At 45.8% G+C, this 13389-nt stretch overlaps 1 protein-coding gene across 2 annotated transcripts in view; it reads right to left on the reverse strand.

Annotated features, from left to right (window-relative positions):
- Positions 1 to 11946: 11946 nt before the first annotated feature.
- Positions 11947 to 13389, reverse strand: part of Kiaa1549 (KIAA1549 ortholog) — a 100943-nt gene continuing 99500 nt past the window's right edge. Inside the window, exon 20 of one of the 2 annotated variants that reach the window (XM_042677213.1) lies at positions 11947 to 13212. In XM_042677213.1, coding sequence (XP_042533147.1) covers positions 13006 to 13212 — 207 coding nt within the window. In that variant the 3' untranslated portion in view covers positions 11947 to 13005. Of the gene's footprint in view, positions 13261 to 13389 lie in introns of both variants that reach the window. The other variant, XM_042677211.1, reaches the window with a different exon arrangement.

Below are 13389 nucleotides of genomic sequence, written 5' to 3' on the forward strand. Positions count from 1 at the left end.
ATGAAGAAATAAAAATGGCAAAGAAACACATGAGGAAATGTTCATCATCCCTGGTGGTGAAGGAAATGCAAATAAAGACAACCCTGAGATACCACCTTACCCCAGTCAGAATGTCCCACATCCACAAATCAGCCAACGACAAATGCTGGAGGGGATGTGGAGAAAGAGGAACCCTATTACACTGCTGGTGGGAATGTACACTTATACAACCACTTTGGAAAGCAGTCTGGAGGGTCCTCAGAAAGCTAAAGATTGACCTCCCTTACGACCCAGTCATACCACTTCTAGGCATCTACCCTGAACAACAGGAACCAATATACAAGGACACGTGCACCTCCATGTTTATTGCAGCACTGTTCGCAATAGCTAGGATATGGAAACAACCTAGATGCCCCACCACAGATGAATGGATCCAAAAATTGTGGTATCTATACACAATGGAATATTATGCAGCCATTAGAAATGACAAAATAATGGCATTAGCAGGGAAATGGATGGAGCTAGAAGGAATCATGTTGAGCGAGGTAAGCCAAGAACGAAGAGACAAACGGTACATGGTCTCCCTGATAAGTGGATGCTAAATCCAAAAGGTTAGGTGATACGACAAAACTAACAGGACTTAAGAAACAAAGAACTCCCGCTCATCTGGTTGAACCACTACTAAATATCCTCATGCTGCTGATCACAAATATGGTATATAACATGTGAACACTGTTATATATTACAGACTGTGGTAGACAATTTGCTTTAGGGAAGTTAGAATGAACTTGTGACTTTGAAATTATGTAATCATTTAATCACAATCAAAAAAAAAAAGAACCTGGGGAAGGGAGGGAGGGAGGGGATGGTAGGGGGAAAACAATGGAGGGGGTAACAATGTTCAAGAGGAAGTGTACTCATTACCTCACTCATGTAACTGTAACCCTCTGTATAGTAGCTTTACAATAAAAAAAAAAAATTTTTAATTTAAAAAAAAATTTTTTTTTTTTGGGTCCGGGCGCGAGGCCTGAACTCTGGACCTGGACGCTGACCCTCACTCAGCTCTTCAGCTCAAGGTTAGCGCTCTACCGCTTGAGCCACAGCACCACTTCTGTTTATTTGGTGCTGAGGAATAGAACCCAGGGCCTCATGCATGCAAGGCAAGCGCTCTACCACTGAGCTACCTTCCCAGCCCTCTCTGAGCTTTTTTGTTCAAGGTTAGTACTCTACCACTTGAGCAACAGCTCCACTTCTAGCTTTTTGGTGCTTAACTGGAGATAAGAGTCTCACACATTTTCCTGCCCAGACTGGCTTCAAACCACAATTCTCAGATCTCAGCCTCCTGAGTAGTGAGGATTATAGGCATGAGCCACCAGCACCTGGCCATAGTTACTTCTTTAACCAGGCCAAGACCTGCTTTTCTGTGAGGCCCTGGTTCTGTGTTTAGAGTACTGTAAGGCAAGTCCAGTCTCTTGTTTCCATGACAACACAAAGTCATCCAAAGCCAGATTTGTCTGCTATAAGACTTTGCTCCTGGTGGCAAATACTAGCTTCCAAGTTTCTCATTCAGATCAAATGGTCTCCACTGCTGCCCTGGTTCCCGGCCATGTCTCTTGCTCCAAATCAAAAGCATTCTTTTCAAAAACATGGTACCTAAATTCTTAAAGTAACTGGCAGGGTCTCAGAAATTCTTACTCCCCCTCCCTACAGCACCATCGTTCTATTCTAGACTTGAAGGCTGGGTCTTATTTAGTTTTGTGCCGATACTGGGGCTTGAACTCAAGGCTTATGCTCTCACTTGGCTTTTTTCCCCCTCTACTTAAGGCTCTCTTCTCTACTACTTGAGTTATACTTCCATTTCTGACATTTTGCTGATTAATTGGAGTTAACAGTTTCTCAGATTTGTTTGCTTGGGTTAGCTTCCAACCATGATCCTCAGACCTCAGCCTCCTGAGTAGCTAGGATTACAGGTGTGAGCCACCATTGCCTGGCTGAGCTGTTTAAATGTTCCAGTGCTCCTAATGACTCCTACCAATGACGCCGGTTCATATCCTTAAATCTCTTCCTGCAAGTATTGTTAGACCATATTCCCCTTATCCTATGTAAAAATGGGGGATTGTTGGAACTTGGGATTTTATATTAAATAAGAATATAATTTAGATTTTTTTTTCTTGGTCCTGTGTTTTAGCCCATCAATGTCATTTTTTCCCATCTTGACACTGTCCTTGCAAAATATTCAAGTATCTAAAAATTCAGTAAATCAGTGGTGAGCAGCACACAAATACTTACAATGTGTAGGCCAGACGCCAGGAAGCTCTGAAGGTGAACACTTAAACATCCTGAGGGGAGGGGACTGTATCAGGTGTCAGAGGCTAGCCTGCTGAAGGTCCTGCAGAAGTTTTTGCCATGGGGAAGGGGTTTCTGGCTGGGAGGGAAGGGCATCCTGGGGAGTTGTTTATGTGCTCAGCTAGGAGATTACCATCCTGTCCTACAGAAAGACATCGAGCCGGACACCAGTGCCTGATGCCTGTCACCCTAGCCACTCAGGAGGCTGAGATGTGAGGATCACAGTTCAAAGCCAGCCCAGTCAAGAAAATCTATGAGAGTTAAGTTCAATGAACAACCAAAAAGCAGAAGTAGAACTGTGGCTCAAGTGTTGGCCTTGAGCACAAAAGCTCAAGGATAGCACCCACGCCCTGAGTTCAACTCCAGTACTGACTGACACACATGTACACACACACACACACACACACACACACACACACACTGAGATAGATAATATTTTCCAAGAGTTTCTCCAAGGCAGGTAGGCAGCTAGCTGCGTGCTAAGATCTACAGGGCTGCCTCTCTATTAAAGCCCAAACTGGACCACACAGCCCTCCATCTCCACCAGCAACACCAGCCAGACCTCAGCACACCACGTTGATCGCGCAAAGAACTAGGTAGAAGGAGCGGGCTCTCCTGCAGATGGTGTAGCCTCAGGGGCCACTCTCCTTCCCTAGATCCTCTCCTGACTGTCTCTCCAACGACATCTCCCACGGATTCCCAATCCCTCTGTTCTACACCCTCCCCGCCATCCCTTGTGAGCTCTGGAATCTAAATCCATAGCAGACTGTAAGGTCAGTTAGAAAGCCAAGCATCCAGCTCATGCAACGAGATCAAGTTGGCTGATATTTACTCATTTTCTTATGTATTTGTTTAATGTTGGTTTTTCTTGAGACAGGGTCTCACTATGTAGGCCAGGCTGGCTTTGAATTGACATACCTCATGCCTCAGCCTCGGCGGCCCAATCTCACTGGGGTTACAGCTTTGTGCCACTTTATTATATGATCTCATTATGACTTTTATTAGCATACACTACTTGTATAAGAAGGAATGTAATTGTGACAGATCTATGTATACATATGATGTAATCAAACTCACCCCTCACCCATCACTGTCCCTAACTCTCTCTCTCCTCTTCTAAAACACTGCTGACATATTTCAATGTTCTCATAAATGCAAATAAATGAGTTCGACCATATTTGTCTTTCTTTCTGGCTTGCTCGCTTTTTTTTTTTTTGGTCCGGTCTTGGGGCCTGAACTCTGGGCCTGGGCACTGTCCCTCAGCTCTTCAGCTCAAGGCGAGCGCTCTACCACTTGAGCCACAGCGCCACTTCTGGCTTTTTTCTTTTTGCTTATGTGGTGCTGAGGAATCGAACCCAGGGCCTCAGGCATGCAAGGCAAGCGCTCTACCACTGAGCCACCTTCCCAGCCCCTTGCTTGCTTTTTTATTACGTAATTATCTATGTCAGTATTGGGGCTTGAACTCAGGGTCTGGGCACTATTCCTTAGCTTTTTCACTCAAGGCTGCTGCTCTATCAATTGAGCCACAGCTCAACATCGAGAGTTTTTGTTTGGGGTGGTTAATTGGAAGTAAGAGTCTCATAGGCTTTTCCTGCTTTTAAAGCCTGGCTGGCTTTAAACTATGATCCTCAGATCTCAGTTTCCTGAGTAGCTAGGATTATAGGTGTGAGCCACCATCAGCCAGTATCACTTTATTTTTATTTTTATCAATCGTGGGGCTTGAACTCTGAGCCTGGGTGCTATCCCTGAGCTCTTCAGCTCAAAGCTAGCTCTCTACCACTTGAGCCACAGCACCACTTCCAGTTTTCTGGTGGTTAATTGAAGAGTCTCACAAACTTTCCTGTCCGAGCTGGCTTTGAATCCCAATTCTCAGATCTCAGCCTCCTGAGTAACTTTTTTTTAAGACAAAAATTTGGATACCAGTGTCTGGTGGCAGCATTATACTGGTATATTTCCTTTGTTTTTGCTAATCTAGTTTAGACCACAAAAGGGAGATGAAATGTGGTAAAGAAACATGTCAGTTCTTCAGTGTAGGATGTTCTGGTTTAAATTTGATCAATTTAAATATATATACATAATATATATTTCTGGTACCAGTACAGGAGCTTAGACTCAGGGTCTGGGAACTGTCCTTGAGCTTTTTTGCTCAATGCTAGCACTCTATCGCTTGAGGCACAGCTCCACTTCTGGCTTTTTGGTGGTTAATTTGAGATAAGAGTCTCATGGACTTTCCTGCCCGGACTGGCTTGGAACCATGGTTCTTAGCTCTCGGCCTCCTGTGAAGCTAAGATTACAGGCATGAGCCACCAATGCCCAGCTTCTTTTCGATATTTTTAACCTTACTGCTAGTTCATGAATCAGTCTTACCACAGACCCAAAAGCAGCAGCTCTAAACACACACCCTGGTTCTCCGCCATGAGCCCAGGCAGCGACCACACTGGTCTCTCTCACTGTTTTAGGAAGATCTAAATCTTGTTTAACCACAGCTGGATTCTGCTAAAAATAAAATGTCCTGCTGTTCTTCAAATGCAGCTGCAGAGCCACACTGGAAAACAAGATCAACACCCAGGTCACTTGGACCGAAGTTCAGCAATCCCTGTCAGCTTGTAAGCGCCCCACCCTAACTCACAGAACTAACATTTTCTTTGAAAACTGTCTCCGAATTTTCAAACGCCAAATCAAAGAAACCACTGATGTGAGGTCCATTCCCACATCACAGACCCAAACCCAAAAGTTTATGCTCATGTGTTGTTCAAACACAAAAGGAGCTTTTGAGCATCCATGACTCAGCCCTCCAAAGAACATGACAGCATGGGTTTTCCAAATCAGTTTGGGTTTAACCTGTAATGCGATCCTTTGGCATGAATACAGTAAGTAATAGTTAACTAACCAGATGTGGTTGACCAACACGTGGCTGTCATCTTTGCTGGCTTTCACACTACAGAAATCAAATCCATTCCAGCTGTTTATTCGAGAAGGGGGCAGAAAGGTAAGGTGGAATAAAGGATTGACGAGCTGTAGAGGAAGAAGTTATAGGAGACACAGGGCACCATTCAGTCTTACTGAATTAATTACATTACATGTAATTAATTACATTCGTGTAATTACTTAAACTCAAGCATCAGACCAAAGGACTTTTCCTGTTTTCCTTCTTGTTTTGTTTGTTTGGTTTTTGTCCGTCATGGGGCCTGAACTCTGGGCCTGGGTGCTGTCCCTCAGCTCTTCAGCTCAAGGCTAGCGCTCTACCACTTGAGCCACAGCTCCACTTCTGGATTTTTCTGCTTATGTGATGCTGAGGAATCAAACCCAGGGCCTCATGCGTGCAAGGCAAGCACTCTACCACTAAGCCCTCTTCCCAGCCCCTTCTTGTTTTCTTTTTACCTTAAGCTAGGCTTGGCAAGTAGGTACAAAATGGAAGAGGAGAGAAGAAGGCAAAGTCAAGTTCGTATCTACTCAGTGGTCTGGGCGTGGGACTCACCTGACCACACACACACACACACACACACACACACCCTTTTGGAGGTGCTGGGGATAGAACCCAACTTTGTATTGGAAGCAAGCGCCCTACCACTGAACTCTAACCCAGTCCCCAGTTTAGCCTTTCGCCAACTCAGTCCCCAATCTAGCCTTTCACTTCGCTTTAGTGGCTTCTACTAACTCCATTCTTCTATCACTTAAGAACTGCTTACATTTGGAGCATCTAAAACCTATGCAATGCCTTCCTGCTGTGGTTTGGCTGTTTTAAATTTTATTAGAACATGATGGGAAAGGGACACACACATCCACCCCACAGCTCGGGGAGCTTCATCAGTGCCAGATTAGCTTGTTTTCTCTCCTTAAATAATTTACAAAGGAAAAAGCAGCAAACAACGATGAACGTGGAAGGCTTCTGTACACCTTTCCCATAGCTTCGTCTGATAGTGCAGTCCCCGCAATCGTGATAAACCCCCCGTCCAACCAAGCTGCTAACTAAACTACAGTCTATTGGATTTCACCTGGGTGAAATCCCGCCCTCCCTGTTGTTCAGGCTCCAGTCAGGACTATGGATTTCATTTCATTGTTATGTCTCCTGTGTTTAGAGTTCCTTTTGTTTTTTGAAGTTACCAGGGGTTTTTGTTTTCTTGGGTTTCACAACACCCCCCCCCCCCCCCCGCCCCAGGTTTATTCTATTACCTTTTAGTATGGACTTGACTCTTCGTTTTTCTCTTTCTAAACTGGAGAGTCCTAAGTGTGTGTGTGTGTGTGTTTGTGTGTGTGTGGTGTGTGCTACTGGGATTTGAACTCAGGGCCTTATGCTTACAAGTCAGGCTCTCTACCAGAGTCCTTTTGTGTGTTACTTAATTTTTCCAAGATAGGGTCTCACTTCCTGCCTTGAACTGAAATCCTGTATTTTACTTTCCACCATGGCTGGAATGACAGGCACATACCAGCACACCAAGCTTTTTTTAAAAAGCCTTTCCTGCCCAAGCTGACCTAGAGCTCAGATCCTCCTGATCTCAGCCTCTCTTGTGTTTGGGATGACAGGCAGGCCACACATAACACCACATTCTGCTATGGGTTAAGAAAGGGTCTCACCAGCCGGGCGCCGGTGGCTCACGCTTGTAATCCTAGCTACTCAGGAGGCTGAAATCTGAGGATTGTGGTTCAAAGCCAGCCCGGGCAGGAAAGTCCATGAAATTCTTATCTCCAATAAACCACCAGAAAACCAGAAGTGATGCTTAGCTCAAGTGGTAGAGCACTAGCCTTGAGCTGAAGAGCTGAAGGACAGCACTCAGGCCCAGAGTTCAAGCCCCATGACCGACAAAAAAAAAAAAGGATCTCACCAACTTTTCTTCCCAAGCTAGCCTGGAACCTCGATCCTCCCATTCTCAAGCCCTTACATAGTCAGGATTACAGTCATGAGCCACTGCACTGGGTTTGAGAGTCCTGATGTTTTCTTTTCAAAGTAAAGCTGTTATTAGTGGCTGTACTGAATTGCCCAGTGAGTTAAAACAGAGCAGAACAGAGCAGAGGCAGTGACACAACGTGAATGAAAACAACTGAATGAAAACAGTTCTTCTCTGAATACTCTCCTTTGAACTGAATTCCCTGGCAAACAAAAGTGTGTGTGGCGGGGGGGAGGGTTGTCACCAGGGACACAAAATTAAGGGACTAAAAAGGCCATCTCCTGGGACTTGCCATGTTTCACGAACTCTTTTGTTGCAGAGGAAATAAACAGAAAATATCACTTTGACACCAAGTGGTAGCTTTTATTGACATTTCCATTTAAAATGCTAATAAGAAAGCTGTAAAAATTGTAAACATGGAAACCAAACACTTGCATAAATTATTCCAAAAACTCTACAGCACATTAGAAAACAGTGCAGCTACTTGAAGGAAGGGTAGAAACATAACTGACAGTTAGAAGGGAGGCTCAGTAACTACAGCAAATACCCATACTGAGATTCAACTGCCCAGGTGAGACCAGCAAACCTTGATTGTCAAGTTCAAGTTGCAGTACTGATGCCACAGGTGGCCCCAATTTGCTCTGCAGCTTCATACATTGCTACTCATAGGAATGGAGATGCAAGGGGAAAAAAACCAATCTTTGACCCAGGAAGACACAAGCCAGCACCCTGGGTACCTCTGAGCGTGACCTCTCTGGTTCTAAGCAATCAAGGGGCTCCAAGACTTAAGTTGTTCTACTTTTTATTCTACCTACCCGTGTGTGTGTGTGTGTGTGTGTGTGTGTGTGTGTGTGTATGTGCACGCACCAGTATTGGAGCTTGAACTCAAGGCTTTGCACTCTCATTTGGCCTTTTCACTCGTGGCTAGTGTTTTTATCACTTGAACCACAGCTCCACTTCAGCCTTTTGGTGGTTAGAGAAGAATCTCACGGACTTTTCTGCTCAGGTTGGTTGTGAACTGCAATCTTCAGATCTCAGGCTCCCGAGTAGCCAGGATTACAGGAGTGAGCCACGAGCACCCAGCACTTTCTTTAAATGTTCAGTAGCCCCAGAGCAGAAAAACCCAGGGGAAGAAGGACAGCCAGGAGTCCATGTCAGCTCCTCCCTGTCACACTATCCATGTCCTAACCACCGCTTCATGTTGCTAAAACTATTTCATATTCATCTTTGACACTCCACGGCTGCTGTGCATTTGTAAGGGAATTGTAAAGTGTACATTTATATCCACTGGCATGAAATTAAAATTGCAACCTGACCTTTCAGTTTTCAAGGTTTTAAATAGGGGACAAAGGAGTCCTGGTTTTAACACCTGATGATCAATCACCTCTCACAATAAAAACTGAACCTGAAACGTGCCCCGTTCTCGCTGATGAGGTGACAGATGTAATCTACACGTTTCGTGAGAATGTGGCCACAGAGGCCCATGGAAACCCTCTCACCTGTTACAATGCCCGCAGTGTGCTGGATTCAGAGGAAAAACCACGTTCAATGAACCGTGCCATTGAAATGTGTTTGTGCTCAGTCTACCTGCAGGTACTCAATCAACTTCCTCGTGCTGCAGCCCAGGCCAAACACGGGTGAGCAAGCCCCACGGATCAACTCTGGGGCCTTGCTCTGGAGGTAGAAATGGCAGAAACTCCAAGATTGCTAACGTGAGGGTGAGAGCCAAGATGGACACACCCTGTCCCAAGCCTAGAACCTTCCAAGCATCAAAGTCATCCACATGTAAGAATCCAGGATGAAAGGGTTTATAGAAGAACCCTCTGCAATGATTAACTTGTGAGGCAGTGCCGATGCTGACCAGCATCCAAGGAACTGGTGGTTCTTAAGACATCACAGTCATTAATGCAAATGCAGTAGCCACAGAACCCAGGTACCAGATCGAGACCCAGAGCGCGCAGAATCGCTACTCATTTGGCCCAAGCCTTCTGCTCCTGCTTCTGCACCTGTGCTGTGCCACACAGGCATCCAGCCTCGAAAAACCTGACCAAAAGCCATGTGCCACTCAAATCCACACACACTATAATTAAAGGAAAACATTTAGATAGCTATAAAGAAGTCAAATATATTTATTTATAACCTACTGTGCTCTACAAAGGACTCAGACTGTCATCAAATGGCTGACATCAAGATCTGCTCTAAGCAGTAACCCTCACAGAGTCATTTTTAACAACCATCTGCATACTTTATATGGAGCCTTCGAGTCCTTGGTCCTCTCCCCTTCCGTCCCCCACGCTGGAGCTCTTCCTCTGTAGATCGTTGACAGCCTGGCCATCTACTGAATTACCACAAGTGCATCCTCCTGGGGCGACTCTCTTCTCTTCTGAAACTCCCCACAGAGTCCCCATACTATGGCAGATCATTTGTTTTCAATGACGGTGTACCCCAACTTCTAGATCCTTCCCCAGCTCAACTCTGGGCTCACCTTCTGCCACTTCAGCATTAGCTTAGGTAACTCTCATCTTCATCACAGCGGCTTCTGCAGTTGACTTTCCCCAAGATTCCATTAGTTCCAACCAGGCAACTTCTACCAATTTTGTGTGCCCAATGCATTTGGCCACTGAGGGATGCTTAATCTATGGGTTTTTTTTTAAATATGTATTTTCCATCTTTGTGTGTGTGTGGTGCTTGAACTGAAGGGAGAAGGGTCTCTCCAATTTGCCTGGCCTCAAACAGTGATCCTCAGATCTCAAGTCTCCTGAGTAGCAGGGATTATAGGCATCAGCATCTAGCTCTAGTTCCCATCTTTTATACCTATCTGTACTATCCAGCTTAGATTCTAAGATCTCCAAAGACAGGGCTCCTAAGGGCTCACCCCCTTGGTGTAAGACACAGCAGAAAGTCAAGAACAGATGCTCTTGATGCTCCATAGATGCCTTTTGCAAGTGGAAGTGAGTTTAAACCAAACCAGAGTGAAGAGGATGAGACACAGTGGGCGTTCAGTTTTGCTCTGGTTACCTTTGTGTCAACGCACTCACTGGGAGATCCCAATGCATCCCATCATCCATCCAGGGACGTTCACACCCACAGCATTTTCTGTTTTCACATCACCTTCTGCTCCCTCCTGGGGGGGGAGGGGCCTGCTGACCCACTGCATCACATCCGGTTCTCACCACTAGCAGCCCTGGTGCTGGGGGGGGGGGGGAGAGCTGCTCTCTTCTGTTGATGGGGAAATGAAGGAGACTCAGAGAAGAAAGCTGACACACTGAGTTAGTCACAACAGACAGGCCAAAAAAAAAAAAAGCGCCCTTCTCCAAACCATCTTCTCCAATGCAAATTTTTAAAGTTCGTGTACCCAGAATTTCCGAAAACAGGGGGTGGGGGTGGGGGCCAGACATAAAATCTGCTTCATTATGTGGACTCCAAGGTTTCTACATCATCGAAGCTCCTCGTAACCAACAAGAAGAGCTTCTGCTTACGTCACACAGTGAAGACACCCTGAGCATGGGTCAGTCCTCGGACAGTTTCTTTCTTCTGAGTTTGGTGACTGGGAAACCTGCCTTGCCTAATGATGAGAGTAAATGAGAACACACTGTGCTTTATTTCCCCACAATGGGGTGTTGGCAACCCCACAGGGCCTGCTCACACCATACCACGTGCCACCAGTGTATCAAATGTCATCTTTGGTCTTGACATCTGTTTCAAGGTCTATCAGTTCTAATAATAAAAAATACAGGTAGAATCTCTCGATGGTCACTGTAGACACACCGTTTCTGTAGTACACACAGGAAGTGACTGTTTACAGGACACTCTGGATGCAGAACATTCAGGATACTGAGCAGAATTGGGGAGGAAGGGCCATTTATTCTATCTGTTGTCACATGATTGGAACTCATCATAAAGGTTCTAGAATAAACTTCTGCTTAGATACCTGAAAGTCTCACTATCATATTCAAGATTGTGGGCCTTTTTGATTGACATGGAAAGAACATTCTCCCCTTTGGGCAGAGTTGGTATTGAAACAAGATCAATCAGTAAGAAACAAAGCCCAGAAGGACTTGATGTTCCTCCGCAGAGGCTCTGGGGCCAGGCACTGCGTCTCAACTGATACCCACTTGGATTCTCCTCTCATCCAGTGTGGGGCAAGACTGACACTTGAGCTTCCCAGAATTGACTGAGACACTAAGCCTGAGTCACAGGCCTAAATGAGCAGGTGCAGAAGCGATTCTGGATCTCATGGCCACACTTGGGGAGCCTGTTCTAGCTGTGGCCAGGTTCTGGCTTTGGGTTCGGCTGAGTTCCTAGTTCTACCAAGCCACCTGTGATTGAAAGTATTAGTTCATCTGCTAAAGTGGCTCATGGCAGACTCTCTTGTTAGTCTGCAATTCTGAGTTGCACTCAGGAACCAGAAAACGAATGGCACTCTCTCACTTCATGTGGGAGGTAGAGAAATGAAAGAGGGACCTTTTAAAGTAAGAGGATCCACTTTTCTCTGGCCAAAGTACCTAAGAGAGTTTTAACAGTCATTCAACAAAGTAAGACAGTAAAATTAAAAAAAAAAAAAAAAAAAAAAAACAGGGGCAACTTTCTCCTTTCCCTCATGGTTTCAAAACTCTTCCCTTCTTGTTCGTGACAAACAGGCTAACCTGAACTTGCTTCACTCCCAGGACTTGAACACAAGGAATGTGACCAGGAAGGATGGACTCTCCTCTCTGTTCAGTAGTTCCTGGAATGAATTATGAACAATGTATCTTCATATTTGACTTCTCATTTAAAGATCACTTGGGAGCAGATGTCCAGCAAAGAACAAGGATCTATGTTAGGATTTCCTGACAGCCTCACTCTGGGGTCTGGACCCTAATGGCTGTGCTAACGTGGGTTAAGAGTTGCTCATAACCAACTGATAAACAGTAAATACAATTAAGAATGCAAACCTAAACTTCAATACGTATTTTTGAATAACCAAATAAATATTAAGTCCTCTCCTTGTCATCCCCTCTCCCCCAATTTGGGAGGATTTGTTTTGTTTTTTTGTTCTTTCTAGAACAAAATGAAACCTTCAACATAGTCTCCCACTTGCAAAAGCCAACACTGCATTTCCCAGTCAGAAAAGTGAAGGGCCCTTGAACTTTAGCACCAGGAGGAGGAGGAGGAAGAGGAAGAGGAGGATGGAAATGGAGGCGATGGCTTCATTGGGAATCCTCATCAGGTTCTACAATCTATCATGTGGTTTCTCACGAGTACCTTTTTGTGTTTTATTTCCAAACAGTCTTAGTATTCTTGTTAATATTATTTTTAAAATAAGTTCCTATGGAGGAAAAGAAGGGAATGAAGCGGTTAATAAAATGTCTTCAGATCTCTCTTCTTAGCAAACAGAGCAGCAGTGTATGATTGCACGCGACTCTGTGAGCCCATGGACATGCTCAGCTCCTCTCAGCCTTGAACCAGTGACACACTTTAACCTTTCACCTTCACAAAGCAGACTACCAGCATGTGTTTTTTGTTAGCTTGGGTTTGTGTTTTGTTTTTGTGAAGTTCTGCTAGCTTTGGGCCAAAAGTACACATCTGCTGAACTGAACCGCCTTGTCAACCTAGTATAAAAGTCTCAGGGGTTGGTGTGCGACCGGTGGCATTGTCTAGCACTGAACCTTGTGCCCTTCCTCGGGTGGGCAGCGGGCCCTGGGAGATAGATGACACTCGTTTCCTGTTCCAAGCACGCACGCGCTCAGTCCAGTTCCTGTTGATCTTGCTTCCACGGGAAGCGGATACTTGGCAAAGCTGCAGAGGGGAGGCCTCAGCTGTGGAAGTTGGGCACGGCGCTCTGTTTCTGGGAGAGCCGCAGGAGCTCCTCGCGGATCGCTTTGATGAGGGAGGCTGAGGAGTGGCCGGGCTGGAGGTCCTCGGTGGAGCTGGTGGGGTACCCCAGCCCAGGGCCCTGCAGTCCCCGGGGTGCGAGGCTCCCGGGCGGAGCCGAGGGCTCCCTGCCCGAAGTCCTTGGCACCTGCAACAGCGGTGAAGAAGAATACTCTTGATGTCCGAGCATGTGGGTCTGAAAGACAGCAAACATTACTGCACTTCCCACCGGGGAACGATGGGGGACAACTCTGGAGACATGGAACCGGGGGAGGGGGGGGTGTCCCCGCCCCCTAAGTCCCCTCTGGGTTCCCAGGCCACAGGG

The sequence above is a fragment of the Dipodomys spectabilis genome, unplaced genomic scaffold (genome assembly GCF_019054845.1).
Source record: "Dipodomys spectabilis isolate Male_0828 unplaced genomic scaffold, ASM1905484v1 ptg000034l, whole genome shotgun sequence".
Lineage (NCBI taxonomy): Eukaryota > Metazoa > Chordata > Mammalia > Rodentia > Heteromyidae > Dipodomys > Dipodomys spectabilis.